Here is a 20,263-nt window from a genome sequence, read left to right on the forward strand (position 1 = left end):
TATCAGTTTTATTACGTCTAATTATTTTACAAATGAAAGAGATTTAGAAATAAGAGTCAATCTAATGACTCTGTGAAAATATATAGCTTTAACACCATAAATCAAATCATATGCCTTAAATCATGTTAAAGGTGTTGCTCCAACTTTGAAGAAATTTATCTAAGCTTAGTCCCCAGACAGAATTTATGGAAAAATAAAAGATAATTATCCGAAGTCTCCAGTCAAAGAGAATATCTATACAAGAGGATTGTCATCAGGTGTTCTAGAGTATCAACTGTTATATATCATCTATAGTGACCTTGGTGTGTTTGAATTGAGCACAGAAAAATGAATTGGATACCACATTAAAATCCCCAATAAGGAAGTATTCGAATGTATGTATGGAGCAATATGACAGTCGCTCTGGGTTTATCTTTTACGAAACCGTCACTAGAACATGACTGGTAGAAAATTTGTTAGATTACTATGAAGACAAAAAGCACCAAAAAAAAAAACAAGTAAGAAACGAAATTGAAAACTAATTTTGATCAGATTGGTTAATATTGGGAGCAACATAATAGAATGGTTTCCTTCTCTCATTTTATACATCTTTGGTAGTAGAATACAGTAACCCTGTTGCACTTAAATACCTCTTTTTTGATATAGTGTGTAACGCCTAATTTAACATGTGTCTTCTAATAAAAAAAAATGCAAAACAATTGGAGACAAACTTGTATAACCACTAACCCAAGAGCCAAATGTTTTTATATAAAATTATTCAACATGAGTTTTTGCTTTGTTCTTTGACACTCTTATCTAAAAGAGAAATTTCAGGGCGTTTTTTTTTATAAGACTTGGTGGAATTGTTTATTACTACTCGAGAATGAACGTATCAAAAGTTAGTGTCCATGTTTTAAAAGAAAATTAATTATGAGTTACAGCCAGTGTTTTATATTCCATGCTGGCTTAGTCATTTAAAGCTGCGAGTGAGCATATGTTATCTTGCCTGGCAAACTATCGTATATACGTTGAATGGAAATTTTAAAAATGCAAATTTAAACAGTCCCTTTAAGAATAAGTTATGTTGATTGACTAGTTCCTTTATATTCAGTACCTTTATAAATAATCTAGTGTATAAATTCCAGAATTCAGCGTCTTATTAATCCACAAGGATATATTTCGTTCCAACTCGGTAGCCAACAATTGAAGGAATTAATTAAACACTTTCCATAAAATATCAATCTCCGTCTTTCAATTAGATTCTAGTTCCATACAAATTCATCAAAATTCGTTCTTTCTAACTAACTTTATTTAAATACCGTTCAATGGGGCCAAAAGGGCGTGTACTTAAATGAAGTTCAACAGCATATAGAAGACAATTGGGGAGATTCAAGGTACTGTTCCACTTAATAAAGTAATATTCATTTACATTACATATAGGCACTGGTGTTCTGAAATTATTGGTATATGACAATATTTGCTATAAGATGAATTGGTTTGTTTTCTTTTGACAAATGAGGTTCTGAATACATAACATTATCAGTCTTTCAAGCTGGTTAATGAACTATAGCAAACCTTAAATTAAATCGAAAGAGAATATAATTGCACAACATCCTTTCCTTCCCATACCGTTTGATTTCATCTGAATTATGATTGAATTATTTTTACAGAGTGCAGAAATATTACTCAAATTACACAGTAGACATAAACAAATAAAGTTTAAAGGGATAGTTATAGTTGTATCTGTACATGTATTATCATTTAGGCATTGATCCCAACACAGGGAACTTGGTACTCCAATAGTGCCAACAAACTCGATGAGTTTCAAAGATAAGTTTCAAATATCATATTTTATGATAATCAGTCTATCTATATTGTTTCAGCAAAGGTAGTGTTCCTTGACCAAATGTAGCTGTTTCGTTCTTCATTTCGTTTAAAGCAAGCGAAGGCTAGCAAATGTTTTAAGGCATACCAGTCGCTTGTATGGTTGGGAACAAAGGGACCTGTGATGGCAAAATAGGTTTTCTCGGCCTTTATCCTCTTTGTATACCAGTTCAATTTTAGATTACCGGAACCAGAAAATAAATAAAAGGGTCTCAGATACACATATAAAGAATATAACAAGAACCTCCAACTCATCCCCAGAAACTAGTATTTCACATATTATATTGTAAATTGGAAAATTTATAAATTTTATAAATTTAAAGTATTTTGAGTCGATGGTCTCGTCACTGTGTTTGGGCGACGATTCTTGAACAAAAAGTACACAAAAAAGTACTTTTTAACAGTACAAATCTAACACAGGAAAGTGTACAACAGTTAACATATTATAACCAATAAGATGATGACAAAAAGTGGGGGAAATGTATCTTTATGAGATCAAAGGTACAAAACACGTTTCTGTTTTTTATGATTTGTTTAAAACATTGATTTGCACTATAAAAAATATCCTGATCAAATAAAATAGATTTTATGAGAAAATATAACCCCAATCTAAATATGATCGATGCGTGGACAACATATGATATTTCAAAATTTCATTATTTTCTATGAATTAATTCTCCCAAAATTAAACTCCGTATTTTGTTCCCTGTCAATCAATATATAAATTTACAGTCGCAACTGCACGAAGGGAAGAGCAAATATAGCTAGTAATTATTTAGGATGATGTTCATAGAACCCCGGTTTCTAATTTATTAGCCTCTCATTACTCTTTTCCAAGTTAAAACATCAAAATCTTGTACCTTTTACAAAGTAAAGCAAAGTGTCGTGTTTTTATCGAATCAAAGACTTCCAATATTCATAAGACATGCTTGCACTCAATTATATTATAAATTTCATGGAGCATTATGGACCTTTATTTTGATCATTTGCAACAGTTTGGAGCTTATGTTCGCATACCACTAGCATTGTTATCCTTTTCGTGCTGGCTTCCCATCTTATCTTTCTGGCTTTCTTAATCCGGTCACCACGATAGCAGAGTCGAACCTTAATATCACAACATTAAGTCAGCATATAACTGTACAATTCTGATTGTTTTCAAGATTGTGATGATTTACCAACCATAAGACAAAATGTAAGGGTTCAAAGACGGATGAAGTTGGATTACAGCTAAATTTCCAGATTAACCATTATGATAATGAATTACTAAATAGAACTTTCTGTGATTAAACTTCAATATTAGATCTACATTCCAGACACATAGGTCGGTAGAATTCTAATTTCATTTCTCATGTATAAAATCAGAGAGAGAGAGAAATGACCTATTGAAACTCCAATATTTACCATGGAATTTCTATAAAGAATTTAAATAAAGTGTCGTGTTTTTATCGAATCCCAGTAATAAAATCACCCTTCCAATATTCATAGACATGCTTGCACTCAAATTATTCCTCAACTTCACGTGTTATATAGAACGTTTTTACCACGTAATACTGTAACAATTTACCCGCCAACTCGTTGGTGCGACGAGGCGTATAAAGGGCGATAATTAGATATGTGTTTCCTGTAGAATTCTTGTCGATCAACTGTCAGAAAATAATGAAAGGGAACGATATTTAATGTCTGGTTTGAGATAATTGGATTTGGAATAACTTTTGTTTTCATTTCTGTTTTTTCTCAATATTAATATTTTCGCACGCTAAAATAATAGATACACAGTCATAAAAAAAAAACAATTTATAACTTGCAGTCCACAGAGCTTCCTTTGAAATTTCGCCACTTATACATTTTACACTTATTATTTGAAGTGTTTTTTTCATATGTATGACTTTCAAATAATATATTCCCACACAATTAATGGTGCCAAAACGAAAAATCTGAAAGTTGACTGACAAAACGTGTTCATTTCCGGAGCAACAAAATTGGTTGGTCTTTGCCTTTAAACCCCACCTATTGCTGGTCTCTGAAATTCTTACAATAATGTGATGTTTGTTACTTGCCATAAATATTAAATTATCAGTCGAGTTTCGGACAAAAAGCTTTGTTTTGAAATAATTATGATACTATAAAGATTGTTTAAATCCCGACCATAACACCCCTATGGTTATTTCAATACAGATATAATACTGACAAGTTTACAAGAAGATGAAGAGAAACAGATATGTATTGTTATTAAATGTTATAAGACAATCATAATTATGATTTTCTTCTCAACCAAAATCAGATTAAACGAAACCTTTATCTGATCTGATTGATAACACAATGTTTTACAGCGGTTAATCTGATTGAGTTGTTATTATGTTTACTCAATGCTTCCTATAAACACACGTCCTTCACATCGAATATCATTCATTTTACCATCGATACTTCTTTAAACACACGTCCTGCACTTGAAACATCATTCATTTTACTATTGGTACTTCTATAAACACACGTTCTTACTTCAAACATCATTCATTTCACCATGGATACTTCTTTAAACACACGCGTCCTTCCCTTCAAACATCATTCATTTTACAGTTGATCCTTCTTTAAACACACGTCCTTCCCTTCAAATATCATTCATTTTACAGTTGATCCTTCTTTAAACACACGTCCTTCCCTTCAAATATCACGTTCTTCATTTCAAATATGGTTCATTTTACAGTTGATCCTTCTTTAAACACACGTCCTTCCCTTCAAATATCATTCATTTTACAGTTGATCCTTCTTTAAACACACGTCCTTCCCTTCAAATATCATTCATTTTACAGTTGATCCTTCTTTAAACACACGTTCTTACTTCAAACATCATTCATTTCACCATGGATACTTCTTTAAACACACGCGTCCTTCCCTTCAAACATCATTCATTTTACAGTTGATCCTTCTTTAAACACACGTCCTTCCCTTCAAATATCATTCATTTTACAGTTGATCCTTCTTTAAACACACGTCCTTCCCTTCAAATATCATTCATTTTACAGTTGATCCTTCTTTAAACACACGTCCTTCCCTTCAAATATCATTCATTTTACAGTTGATCCTTCTTTAAACACACGTCCTTCCCTTCAAATATCACGTTCTTCATTTCAAATATGGTTCATTTTACCATTGATCCTTCTTTAAAGACACGTCCTTCTCTCCAAACGCCATTCATTTTACTATTGGTACTTCTATAAACACACGTTCTTACTTCAAACATCATTCATTTCACCATGGATACTTCTTTAAACACACGCGTCCTTCCCTTCAAACATCATTCATTTTACAGTTGATCCTTCTTTAAACACACGTCCTTCCCTTCAAATATCATTCATTTTACAGTTGATCCTTCTTTAAACACACGTCCTTCCCTTCAAATATCATTCATTTTACAGTTGATCCTTCTTTAAACACACGTCCTTCCCTTCAAATATCACGTTCTTCATTTCAAATATGGTTCATTTTACCATTGATCCTTCTTTAAAGACACGTCCTTCTCTCCAAACGCCATTCATTTTACCATTGATACTTCTTTAAACACACTCCTTCATTTCAAATATTTCCATTTTACCATCGACCCTTCTTTAAACATACGTCCTGCACTCCAAACATCATTCTTTTTACTATAAATCCTCCTTTAAACACACGTCTTTCATTTCGAATATCATTCATTTTACCATTGGTCCTTCTTTATACTCACGTCCTTCCCTCATTCATATTTCCATGGTACTACTTTAAACACGCACTTCAAGCATCATTTCATTTTACCACTGATACCTCTTTAAACACGCGTCCTTCACTTCAAACATCATTTCATTTTACCATTGATCCTTCTTTAAACACACGTCCATCCCTTCAAACATCATTCATTTTACCATTGATCCTTCTTAATCACACTTCCTTCCCTTCAATTATCACGTTCTTCATTTCAAATATCGTCCATTTTACCATTGGTACTTCTATTAACACACGTCCTTCCCTTCAATATCGTAAGTTTGACTATTGATACTCAGGTGTCATGTGCTTCAAATATCATTTTTACCATTCAGGCTTCTTTAGTCGCACGTACATCAATTCAAATATCATTCACTTTACCATTGTTACTATTCCATTTACCATTGGCACTTCTTTAAACACAAGTCTTCACTTTTTGACCGTTTTTAAACTTTATTTCAGGTAAAAAAAAAAACCTTTATTTCACCCCCTTGTTAACGCACATCCTTCCAAATATCTTAGGGTGACACCAATTGATCCTATAGTATAAAATTATGTCTTTTATTTCAAATATTACTTCTTTATTTTCTTCATGAAACACGCTTTCAAATGCCGTTTTAACCACTCGTCATTGATCTTAAATGGATTGTAAAGAGGTTTTCAATTTTTTTTTGTATCTTGGACACTAAGAGCATCATTTTGCATCTTTCCAATTTTTAGTCCGACGCCTGTGAGCTATCCAAACAAAACTAAGCGCTTTGTGATAGTTCGGTACATGCATAATCATTCTAAAATCAGCACCAGGATATCCGATTCTGTGTATTATTGAGTCGCCAGTCATTAACATACATCCAAATTATCTTTACATGAACAAATCGATTAAAAATGTGCTGATCGTCTTGAAATGGCTAAACAGATTATTCAATAGAATTTAAAATAAAAAAACGTATTGAGGTTGATTGTTTCTTGTTCAAATTCTCAGTCTGGAGTAAGTATAGAAAACTTGCCTTCATTTTGAAATATGAAACTTTATTTATTGTTGCCATTCAATAGTTATAAACTATAGAAGAAAAGAATTTTGTCGATAATAAAACGATAGTTCGTGTTAATTTAAGAAATCGACCATATTTTCTTGAGTTAAAAATAATATTTCTTAATCACTTGAACAATATCGGTTAGCCAACCATTGTATTTAGTCGTGTTTCTACAAATTGTCTTCAAAGAAACATATGTTTGTTTTCTATTCAAGCTAAAGTATTTGTCTAGAAGGAATCTAATTATTATTAAAATATATAACACCTTTACCTTAAAGTGGTTGTCGTAAGAAGTACATGGACTAGAATAAGGTATGTTACGATTTGGAAATTATTGGAATTGTCATTAATGAAAAAATTCTCAGTTTTTCTTTTATGCTACTGCTTGCATAATAAATCTTTGTAAAACATTTCAAGTAATTTTGCTGTGATTAAAACAAGTATTCGTTGTAATCCGTTTGTTTAGTAGAAGCTAACGTTCAATTTCAACTAACTCATATCGCAGATAATACTCTTGCACCACAGATGATCTGAAAATAACTTAAATGTCATCAAATAAATAAACCAGGTACTAACTACCCGAACAACAAAACGAAACTCGAAATCAAAATAACATATTGGCGAAACATTATAGTAGCAGTTAATGAACTTTTCACATAAGGAAGTACATCAGTCATAGTGAGTAAGTATTGCATAATGAAAAGTGGTGTCAGATGTCTTCAAGAGTAAGAATACCCACACCCCACCTGTCATTACTGCTTACAACCAATATACCTAGATCTATAAACTATGACCGGTGAGTTCAAGAATAGAATTATATTAAAAATGTTATAGTTCTATGGTTCAACACAATCTGTTATATCCTGGTAGTACCGTATGGAGTTGGCTCCGTCCATTTAGAGTGCTGAAACTATAATGAAAGGTTATTTCACCTTCAGTCAATATTTTGTACAGAAACACACATATCTCAAAGTATTTCTTTCATAACGTTTGTTTCTGTAACCTTTGTGTACTAAATATACGTTAATATTCTCCATAAAAAATATAGTACGATCAAAGAACAAGAAACATATCACCCCATTCACCCAAAAAACGTGATAACTTTACACTTCTGGTGTATAGGCTCGTGTTGACTTGCCAAAAGTACATCTGAACAAACTGCAAATGTACAGCGAAAACATAAGGAAGAATTGCTAAAAATAGTACATACAAGGTCTCAATGTAACCCATAATTAGACTGGCATTAATAATGTTAATATTTATTAATACATGTATTCCGCACACAAAAACCTGATTACATACATGGTTATCTTTTTAAAAATAACATGGATCACATGGAGTAGGCTATTTTGAAAGAGAAAAACATTCAAGGAATGTTCCTTTTATTTTTACACTTTCATTTCTTCTGATCCAGATACGTATACGCAACGGAAGATCATCGATTGGAAATTCTGCAGAAAAAAAGTCTCAGTGGTAAATAACTAGGATCACAGATCTAATACAGCTCTCAAATGAAGTAAATTTGTTCCACTATTTATTCTGAATGGTTATCTCCATCTGTTTATTGAACAACATGTCATGAATTCTTCTTAACAAGTTTCTTTATTCATAAAAATAAACAAGTGTCTACATCTGGATTCTGATAAACTACGAGAGACCAGTATTACAATGACATTTTGATGCCAGGTAAGGACGATAACCCAATATTGTAAAATGAAATTAATAGACTTTTACGTCCTATCTTTCAGCACTTGATTAGGCTAGTGGAAAGGCAAAAGGTTTGCATTGGTCAATGAGTGCTATTTTGCCAGAACAGTGGCATTATAATACTGATTTTATATTTCCAACAGTCGATGGATCTTCAACAAGCAGAGCCTGGAACGCGGGGAATAGGATTAATGACCAACCCAGTACCCAAGCCTCGCCCCCCCCCCCCCCCCCCCAACCCGCATCATCGAAAAATCCAAAGGTATTATCACGACCGATGCTGGAATTGAAGCCTAGACCTTTAGATTAAATTACTGGGATACAGCGGTTCGCCTCAGTATGTTAAAGCAATATTTAAACAATGCGTTCAATGGGGATCAGAATCTGAAAGCAACAACCACGAGCAACTGGTGGCATCTAGGAGAATTTGGCCAATCGCTAAATTTTGTCGAACACACAAATGGAGTTATAAGCGCTTCCAGAATGACTACGACTGATCAAATGCATGTAAATACACATAGCTTTAGAAACCACTAAAGACATGGTTTAAAACGCGAAAGAATGTGACCTAACAGAAAATGGGTACAATATTCACTAAATAACCTTAATAACATTAGCACTGGTACTGGTACAGCCTATCTGCATTCCGGTCGTATATTTCTGGTACGAGATGATAAAGTAAACTCTGACCTATATATCATAATTCCAGTTATAAATTAATTCAACCTTTCATACGGTTGTGATTAATTACTAACTAATATTGCTAATATCCTACAATCGTATCAGTATGAATGTAAAAAGGTCGAATATTGCCTCGGAACATACAGCTCTAAAAGCGTAACACCGCAACTGCATATGAAAGAAGGGAAGCGAGTAAAAAAAGAACAATTATGTTAACAAACATAAAGGTTCACAAAGTATCCTCTCTACTAGCTGGTCCGTGGCAGAGCCAAAGGGGGGGGGGGGGGAGCAGAGGGTTACCACCACCAACCCCCCAGCGCCCCCTCACCTGCCCCTCCCCCCGCAGCCCTGGGCAAAAATCTCATAACTAGGTTAGAAATTCGGGCAACGTCAGGCATTTCGCCCCACTTCGGACATAAACCTGGCTCCGCCACTGGGCCAAACTTCTTGGCAGTGATCCTTCCCGGATTATCCGCACTCAGTTTTAGAATAATGAAGGTGACTTATTCAACCACCATTATTTTGTTCGGCGCACGCAATAGAAATAACTGAAAAATGAATAGCTATCACTGTTAGATTAATACCATTTCTTAATAAGTTACCAGTTTTAGTAAACTGCATGAACGAAAACTGGAATATAATCGAGTCCTTTAATAAACTATAAATAATTTATTATAAATAAATAATCTGAGTGGATTAACTGGTATTAACCACGGCTTAAGCGAGTGTTTTGATAGATGTCTATTAATGTCCACTTCATAGTTTTAAATAAACTAGTGAATATACTAAATTACACGTTACAAGCACTGGATAATGGTAACTATTCAAGGGGAAATCTCACTGAATATGGAAAATTGTGTTAAGTAATAAGTAAGATTGATCTTATGGATTGACCAGATTTATAGTTAATTATTTCGGTTAATCTTCTATCTCATCAAGTGAATCGGGATCTTCATACGGAAGAGCGGGGTAGAGGTTTATAAGCTGATTTATATATATAATATCATTAATCATATCAGTCATTATTTCAATTGAATGTGATATAATAATAACTCTTGATATCGTTTTACGTTCATGATAGAACTGTCACTTTTGTGAACCTTTCTCCGCAAATTTTGGTCCGAGTACGGATACCAATAGATTAGTGGGATAAACAAATAGTTATGCCCATTGAAAATCTAATAGCAGGGTGTGCTTACTCTTCTTAACACCTGATACCATTTTTCATTATAATATACTTACTCACTTATGATTGATATACTTCCTCACGTCAAACGTTCATTAGCTGCTATACTAATTTTTCGCCAATATGTTGTTTGGATTTCGGATTTTGTTTTGCTGTTCAGGTCGTTAGTATTTGGTTTATTCATTCCGGTTAAAAATTTGAAGATGGATAAGGAAGGGCGTGGCGATTGACATAAAATTATGCACAGAAAAACTGAAATTAAGCATTTCATTCAAATGTGTAGGCGTATAATTCAGAAGCAAAACACTGAAATATGCCAAGGTTCTATTGCAGCAAATTCCTAATTTTATTTTTTTTTATCCCTGAAGTCTACTTTATATTCACCGCATTTTTTCTGATTAAATATAATGAGTTAAAGGACCTCCTGTAAGTTTTCCAGCGGACTTGTTGGAAATTCAAAAACTGCACCGGATATGACCTATTTCAGAGAATCGTATTATCAGTGATAATAATAGGTAGCCGAGAAGCCGCATTGAAATCATGGGTTCAAAACCTTCATCAAAATATAACAATTATCCGGTTTTATGCACGAATGTAGCCTATTTTAAAGCACACAGCGGTTTTTCACGTTCATCTTGGAAGACAGTGTTCTATGTCTGTATAGCTCGAGATGACATCTTCTGATTTCATTTCAATGCATACATACAACTGTTTTCTACATGACTTTAATTGGAAGATATAGTATTCCATTGATCACTGTTTTATCCAATTAGGCCGAATGGAAAAAGTAAACTTATTCCCTCCGTATACGCTACTTCAAGCTAGAATTTAGTTCTAGCAGTTGAGAAAGTAAATAATAAGTGAATTATATCCCTTTCTATGAAATGATAACTGATTATTCTCTCTCTACTCTATTCCCACTTCTATGGTCCTGTCAGTATTTGACTCGTCCCTGGGTAGTTACCCGAAACGTTGATTATTAAAATACCACCCCCGGGACACCTGATCAATTTGATAGATGATATAAATACTCTAACAATTAAATTTTATATCACTCTTGATACCTGACTGGTCGAATTTATTTCATCTCTTTCACTTATACTTCTGTTTGAATTCACAATTTGAATAACAAATAGCACCCAATGACTGAAATACAAATCAACTAAATTGTCAAACCATTGTAGCAAGTAAAGCCAATGGCGTTTCTGTTTATTATTAGGTTGAGAAGAGGGGGAGGAAGAGTAAGAGATTGTCAAGGTGTTTCACAGGTAATTCTGTTCCTACGTTAATATACATTATACAGTAGGCTACGGACAACCCCTCTAGAAAGGTAAATTAGATTTGAGAAAATTTAGTGCCTTACATAATATGAGGGGTTTAAAATGAAGTTAACAGAGAGAACATGTTATACAAAACCAAAGTCCAATAGAATTGAACAAGATCCAACTGCCACGACTACCAACAACTATAACTAGTTTGTTTTATCAGTTATTAAAGGTACAGGTATGGGCTATTTTTTCACCACTCATACTCAAACGTTTTTGAGCCTTCAAATCCATCCAGAAATATCCACGATTGAATGTTGAATGACGACTCGTCAATTTAAGATACCCTGTGATATATAGAAAAGACATGTAGAAACTGTATTAAGAGACGGGAATAATGGAAAACGGTCTCCTAACGGTCAGAATATGCAACCGAACTATTTTCTTTTGACAGTCACTTTTTAGATTTAGATTGATGTAATTAATTAAAAATCGTATTAATCTTTTGGAGATTAGCAAATCGCGAATAAACTATAATCCCTTTCTATCTCGTTTGTATGTGAAACCATATGATGTCTATACAAGGGAGATAATGATAACTGTTATGGTTGCCTAATTGAACTGATTTTACTTTCATGGTCGCTGGTCGGATAATGGAGGTGGTTGTTTAGTAGAGGTGGTCTCATGGGCAGGATTCATTGTAGTTAAAGTGAGTAAAATTCCTTGTTTGACATATTTTTAAAGGCATTATGCGATTTTCGTTCATTACTAGTACTTAATTCTGAATCGCTCTGGCGATATGGTGCCTAAAGGATTTTTTATAGCATCTCGATGATCTTTTTCCCTAGATGGGAAGCATGAAATAAATTAGATCTGTAAGCCTACTATACATGTTTTGAACCTATCAAGTTTAAAATGAAACTGGACTCAGTTTGTTGGAAAGTAGGTTTAATTAAATGTAATTTAATTGAAAGAATGTTATGGATATTAAGTTATGTGTCAGAATAATATTATTTGTTCGTCAAGTAGCCTAGTTAATTTTAATTGTTGGTTTATTAATTATCATAATGTGAAAACGAATGCATCACATTCGTACTGAACCGAAGTAAGAAGAACTTTTTCAGACAGGACGACTCATTTTGAGGTAAGCTTTAATTTCAAGGATCACAAAGTACATCCTATAAGATTATTCGATACATGTCTGTAAAGACTGGGTAGTAACGTCAAAGGCAAATGGATTACGTCCCTTGAAAAAGGTACGTAACTCTTCCTTTGTTGTGAAAAGTGAAATTTTTGACGGTAAATTGAAAGTTTTGCTCTTGTTTGCTTATTTCTAGCTCTCTCTTGTTAAAGTGACTAATTGTTTATTATCATGATGAGCAATAGAATAAAAATATTACAGGATTTAGATGTAAAATTAACCTAGAACTAGTGCAGGTACAGGTAAATGGAAACCACTGTCACTGACATTCTTAACACAGATTGACAGAAGGGAGAACGAAGCGCAGCAAAACGACAAGAGAGCTTTTGCGATAGTCTAACATATGCGGTTTTCAAAGCATTTCTATGAAAACAGGAATCACAAACATCTGTCGGAAAATTAGAGTCAAATAGAAGTCATAAATGCCACGATAGGCCTACTCTGCTGAACAAATCTGATAAAATTATTATTTATATTTCAGAGAGAATTGGTTCATTTAAGATAAATTGAAGTTTATTTAACAATAAGATGTCGTTCGTGCAACTTTTACCATTCTTTCTCTTCCTGACAATTTCACAGTCCAGCAGTCAAAGATGGCCATTGTCTGGAACGTGTTATCCATGTTCATGTGACATTAACCAGAAAGGCTTTGGACGAGTAAAATATGTCAATTGCTCAAATTTGGCATTAACGAGAATTCCGAGGAATTTACCATTGGATTTACATACTTTGGATTTTTCCAATAACAGAATTTTGCCTCAAGAGATTCAGCAATTGTGTACGTTTAATTCCATGCAATATGTAGCCTTGTCTTATAATAGTCTTGGTTTCATTCCTAAACAAGCCTTCAGAAACTGTCATGATTTATTTCATTTGAATTTAACTGGAAATAAAATCACCGTTTTAGAAGAGGACACCTTTATTGGACTGACAAATCTGCAAGAAATTTACGGACTTGAAATTGATGAACTGATAGACAATGCATTCCAAAAGTTAAAGAAATTAAAGACACTGCAAATGAAATATAATGGAGACGAAATTCCTAGTAAAGTATTTGAAAATTTGACCATTCAAGATCTACAATTAATTGTTCCACTTCTACAAACTTTACCAAACAAACTCTTGGAATCGTGTGTCAGAACTCTCAAGGAAATATCTATAATTGGTCCAAGAATAACATTTCTGTCAGAAAACATCTTCCGTGGGTTGGCCGTTCTCAACAAAATTTTCCTCGATTTAAGAACCCTTGTCAGCTTACCGGAGAGAATATTTCATAATAATGGCAATACTGAAATGGCATCCTCTAAACCCCAAAATTTACAAGAAATTTGGATTTTAAACATAGATTCTATTCCTCCTGAAATATTCAAGGACTTAGAAAATCTTCATACATTAGTTTTGCACGGTATTTCTTCAATACCAACAACTAATATTTTTGAGGATTTATTTAATTTAGAATATTTAGACATTAATGATTGTCATGTAAATCAGATTCCTGACAACTGGTTCCGCAAACTTTACAGTCTTAAAACTTTAAAGCTACGCCAGACTGGTATACGCTCTATAGAACCAGGTGTCTTGGACGGTCTCCTTAATCTTCAGGAACTAGATCTGTCTCACAATGTCATGAGGACAGCCCAAACGGAAAGTTTCAAGCCCATCGTCCAATCTATACGTAGGATCAACTTTAGGGGAAATATGTTCAAGACAATTGGCGACCATTTATTCGAAAAAATGTATAATTTGGTAGAACTGGATCTCAGCGACAATAAATTGGAATCAATTCACAAAAGGTCCTTTCTGGATTTAAGACAGCTAATAAATTTAGACATTCGAGATAATAAGCTCTCTAATTTGCCGGGTGGATTGTTTAAGAATCTCCGCAATTTACAAACATTAAATTTAGCTATGAACACTTTTAACAATTTTCCTGAAACTCTATTCAAAATAGGTTATCTGCTGAAGTTGGACCTATCTTACAACCGAATACGGCGTCTTCCTGATAGCTTTGTCCACAGTTTCCCGTATTTAGAGTTTTTGAACGTTGATAAAAACCCTCTTCATTGCGACTGTAAGAGTCTCGATGTTAAATTTTATCAACCTAACCTAGTCATAATTGGAACATGTCTATCACCGGACCAGTTTGCCTGGAGACGTTTTTCTGACATTGATGTTACTGAATGCCACGAGGCCAGCAGTTCTCTTGTAGAAATGAGCTCATTAGCGGAGACTGTTTATCCTTCAACTTCCTTCTATTTACCCCAAAGCCAACCCCACACGAGTGTTTACACTGAGTCATCTGCAACTGTGTTTAATTCTAAAACCATAGTCTTATCAACTGAAGTTCTCACCCCCACATCCGTCTTCCCAACACCGTCATTCATTTCAAACGTTACCACCGACCAGCTGGTATCATTGAATTCATCGGTGTTCTTCACACCGACCTTATACCCCATCTCAAGTTCAATCTACACAACACGACCTACGACATATGCCCCACCAATTGTTGAAGAAGGTACGGGCAGGGGAAAAATTTTAGATGAAGTTGTGGTCCGTATTTCACTTGGTGTCTTATGTGGTGCTCTTGGCATCTGTGGTTTTGTGGCGGTTGTACTATGGAGGCGGCGAGTGAAACGAAGAAAACGATACGAGGTTAGAGCCAGCAGTGCCGTGGTTTAAAGATGTGTTAAAATATGCAATCGAATTGTAATAATAAAAGTTGTACAAGAAATTGGTAAATTACATACTGCGAGCGAATTGGAACCATCGCTTATCAAAGTTCGTGTTTAAAACGTGGTACCACACCGTTTGCCAAAGTAGTAGTGGTACAAAATCACTGATGTTGACATTATATATTATGAAATTAATTCTATATTCGAACAGTGCGATTATAACAGGCGTGTGTCAGGCTGCGTTCATCATCATTAATTAAGAAATGTACAGCACAATTTAGACTTAAGTCTTTTCGCATTAACTTGCTTCAATGGTCTGAACAGTCGAAAATCAAAATTTTTCTGTTCTCTCAATCCTATTTTGTGCTTAAAGTTGATAAAATTCACGGAAAATGTGTTATTGTATATATAAGTTAACATATATTTTAAGGGCGTTGTTCCAAAAATTTGGCTGACACTTTATGCCGCAGCAAAAGCGACATGAAACACTTGCTTGTAAAATAATTTTAGGGATAACAAAGGTATGATTTGATTTCAAACCACCTAAACCACAATTGTTTCACAATTTAACAGAAACTTTGCTACAAGGCACAACTGCAAAGTTTCATGTTTTGATCTACCCCTATTATGTAGTATAAACGTAACCATTAATCAACAGAGACTCCTATATGCCTACCACCTTGCTTCGACCAAGGTAAGCGTCCTGTATATTTACAAATGATTGAACTGGACATACTCACGCTCTAAATTAGGTTGTTGACACTTGCTCTTTTGTTAGCTGTAGTGTTTGAGCCTTACCAAGATATACCAGTTCTTATATTATCTGCGGTATGAGATGAATTTCTTGCAAATTATACTGGTTGATATAAGGGCGACAACTCTTGTGTAAAATATAATCAGACTACACTTGAAATATTAAAAGCTCTTTACTTTTTACATGTATAACACAGGATAGGAGGAACATCTTTTTATATATATCATGATACAAATAAAAAAAAAAGGTCAGAAATGTCCCCAAAAACAGCATAAAACAGTAAACTGTGTCCAGACAAAAGTATTTTTACCAGATGCATTCAAAACTATATTTGACACAGATCCTATATCAACTTCAACCAGTGCACACTTGCTTCACATTCATACAATATTTAGTAAAATGATGGAAGAAAGCAATATTTTTATTAGCTTTGCCAATGTTAAAATTATAAAATTCATACTAAAATATATGATAAATTACAGGTCTAAAATATATAATGCTGATAATATAATACTGAATATAATTTATAAATATATATATAATATAATGTACAAATGTTTGCTTAAAAAAATCAAAGCCATTTTGGATAAAGCTGCAATCCAACGCAAGACACAAATTCTTGAAGCCTTTTCAATTGAATAATTAAAAAAAAAAGGTGCCAAATTTTATGGTAACCAATTCAAATACTGTAGAATCCACCATCATGTTTTCGAGAATATCCACCATTGGTTCCAGCACTGTGTGGACTATCTATACAGGATTAATAATTAGTAAAAAAACAAAATTAGTTAATAAGATTAAATCATTAGTGAACTGTGGGTTAATATATCGATATCATTATTTTACCAGTATAAAAATCTCAATACAACAAAAGATATCAATTTGCTTTAGTGATATTAAATAATGATAATGAAATGCCTCTTTCGTCTAAATTTTCTTGTTTTGAAATGGATTGTTCAGTTTTTAACTTTTAAAATTATGTTCACTGCATTCTAGCACACCACATCAATAGGGTTGGCTATATGGGGTTTGATATTTATAAAAAAAAATTTGTGTCTAGAAAAATCTAACATCTATTCTAGCTATGAGCTAAGGTTTACGTTGCTAAATTCTACGTTTGGCACAACATAATTCTGAGACAGATACCTCCCTCAATAAAATAAATATTTTCTAATTATCATAATATATATTTTGTTTTTAAAGATCCAAAGTATGTGACTTATAGTGTAATTGACAATTTCACCATTTATAGGACAAATATTAAAATATCAAACCATAAATTAAAGGGCATGTCTGTGTTAATTAATGAATTAAATAAATTAAAATATTAGTTTGAAATAGAAGTTAGTTAAAAAATCCTCCGTCAGGTTTTCTAGAATAGCCTTTATTGGTCTGTTGACTGTGATGACTTTCTGAAATCAACAGGACAATCTCATGAATTTGGGAGTGTATTATGGAATCTATCTGTATAATATCTTAGAACCCTTCGACATATTGGCTTTCTAAAATGATAATCCTCAGTTTGAGCTATCATTATTTTAGAATGAAAATGTAACATAATTTATGTATATCGGTAATTTCAATAAAACAACCACTTGAAAATTAAAACATGTATCAAAACATGTTCCGTGAAATCAATACTAAATAGCCTACACTTGAATATGTTTTTAAAAGTATGTAAAGCAAGTTATGATATTGACACATTTGATAACTGAATATAGGTCTAAAGAGACAAACAAAATCCCCAATAAAACATACTGATACTGAGACGTCTAAATTTGACAGTTTCAACTATCTTTCCTCCAATTACTTCATTATTTATTATATTAAATTATTTAGCATAAAAGTTTGTATTTATTCTCATGTGTACTGTCAACAGAAATAAGAAAAAACTAACCTATTGCATTTTTAACACTGTGAATGCTTTCTCGTTTAACTTGTTCTGTTATTGAAAGAGGATGATTCATATACATAGGTTCTTTTGGTATAATCTCTTCACGGTTCTTTAAAACTCGACTATGAAAAATAGTATGTAATCCATTAGTTATATTGAATACAAAAGGGAAATAATTCAATATAGCTTCCAAGTTGAAACTAGAAACTGTTAAATCCTAGAAGATTATAGATGATGTTCTTGGTGACTATTTTGATGGCCTGGACATGACAAAAAATATTTTAGGTCATAATTGCAGATATCGAAATACCAAGTCCATAATATTACTAACTGCAATATCATGCTTCATGGTGTTCCATGACAGAATTGTGCTACATCAATTACAGCAAGATAAAAGCTGATATGATACATATTGAACAGATAATACAACTATCATCATATAAGCTTAAGCTTACTAACCCATGATCTAAATTGAGAGTTTCTGGTTGTAATAAAGTTTCGTTTTTATTTCTTAAGAACTCTGCATGATGATCATATTGTGTTTTTAAAACAAAATCTAAACTATCTCTTGGTGCTGCTGGATCATGATGGTAGATTTCTCTGCGTGAACTACATAAAGTTTGTGTTGAGTTCAATCTATTCCATGGGTCAGCTTTCTGAGCAACATGTGTTGGTTGACCATAAGGTTCTGCCTGAAGAAAAATGTGAAAATATAGCCTATAAATGAAAACTTAACGGCACTAAATTTGAGGAACAACAGTCAAAACTGTTGCCTTTAATATCTGCTCTTTACTCTTTGAATTTTAATATTTATCATTAGTATATTGATATTTGAAGATGTCCAAGACCAAGGCTGAGATTGAACTCAGTGACAACAATTTACCACTTTCCAGTTGCATATAGGGATGCAATACATAACAGTTTCATAAGGCTGCATCAAGAAATGAGGCTGTTCCAATCATCTTGTAAAAAAGGTAAAAATAGGTTAAAAAAAAAGTTTTTTCAGTAGAAATTTTATGTTGTAACATTGCGGTTAAGCAATGTTACGAAAGCACAGGCACAGGCACAGGCATGTAGGTGTAACCTCTAGTGATAGCTCAATGTTTGTGAAGTTAGTTAAAAAAAAATGATATAGAAATAGAATATTTGAAATGCAAATCCATAATGACCTAGTCAATAGAATATAATGTTCATCTAGGTCTAATAATTGTCCACTGTCTTTTCAGCAAATTTCAGAGATCAATATTCCTCTTATGAAAAAATGTAGACGAAGCCATAGTTCTTCATGAGTTCAAGTAATTCGTCGTAGAACTAAAAAAATGTAGAAAATATCTAAATTTATTAACCCACCTGTCCTACTCTTGTTCCATAAAAATTATCATCATTTTGAAGTTTAGGAAAAGGATAAGGATCTCTGGTTGACAACATTTGAGCCATTTTCGGTTTCTGAGATAAATGCACTGTCAAACCGGGTAGTCGAGCAGATGTGAATCTAAGTCACAGAGCTTCACTTATCAACCTTTCTGAACAATGGAAGATTATTATTATTGTCATAAGTGCCATGGCAACGCTTGCTCTCGAGAAAATCTCGTAATATCGAGACAAAGTAGTTTTTCTAAAAGATTTAATTTCAATTTTTATTAATAACTGGTTTATGAATAGAAAAGATAAATGTATGATGAAAACAAAAGTTTAAATCGTTCATTTATCACGAAGATAAAAAAAATCGATAATTTACGGATGTTTCCGCTAGTTTCCGTATGTAGTTGTCTTAAAATCTATTTTTAGTTCAGTAAGGTAACAGGTTGATTCAGAAGCACATTGTTTACACCTGAATTTCGTGAGGATAAAATGACGAAGGCATATTAATTTAGGATCTAACACATCAACGAAGTACCAAGGAAGTTGTCGCACTCAGAAACGAGTGAAAAATGTGCAGACAACTATTTTATTGCGTTTTATTTGTGGCCATAAATTTGTTTCCATTCATCTTCTGTGACAAATTGCCTGCCTGCAGACCAGTAAGTAGGCCTATTTTTTTTTATCCTGCACAAATTAGCCTAGTGACGATGCCCTAAAAATTAAAATAAACTAAGAGTACGCTAGGCTACAGTGGTTTACAGTGTCTCATAAGCTTATTTAATGATCATTGATCCATAAAACATGATTTAATGGTCAGCTGAACAAATTGAAGAAATTTTGGAACATTTATTTAATGCTCAAATCGATAGATATTTAAGATTAGATCTTCTACTATTGTCCCACAATCAA

At 33.2% G+C, this 20,263-nt stretch overlaps 2 protein-coding genes across 2 annotated transcripts; one reads left to right on the plus strand and one right to left on the minus strand.

Annotated features, from left to right (window-relative positions):
• Positions 1-13,200: 13,200 nt before the first annotated feature.
• Positions 13,201-14,790, plus strand: LOTGIDRAFT_137329 (hypothetical protein; the record flags this gene model as incomplete). The annotated part of the gene is made up of 2 exons (XM_009047515.1): positions 13,201-13,498; positions 14,018-14,790. Coding segments are annotated over 2 exons (1,071 nt in total), but the record flags the coding sequence as incomplete, so codon positions are not given.
• Positions 14,791-16,777: 1,987 nt separating this feature from the next.
• Positions 16,778-19,420, minus strand: LOTGIDRAFT_137242 (hypothetical protein; the record flags this gene model as incomplete). The annotated part of the gene is made up of 4 exons (XM_009047516.1): positions 16,778-16,848; positions 17,996-18,114; positions 18,452-18,680; positions 19,339-19,420. The coding sequence occupies 4 exons, from the start codon at positions 19,418-19,420 to the stop codon at positions 16,778-16,780; spliced, it is 501 nt and encodes a 166-aa protein (XP_009045764.1).
• Positions 19,421-20,263: the final 843 nt, after the last annotated feature.

Source organism: Lottia gigantea (assembly GCF_000327385.1).
Source record: "Lottia gigantea unplaced genomic scaffold LOTGIsca_113, whole genome shotgun sequence".
NCBI lineage: Eukaryota > Metazoa > Mollusca > Gastropoda > Lottiidae > Lottia > Lottia gigantea.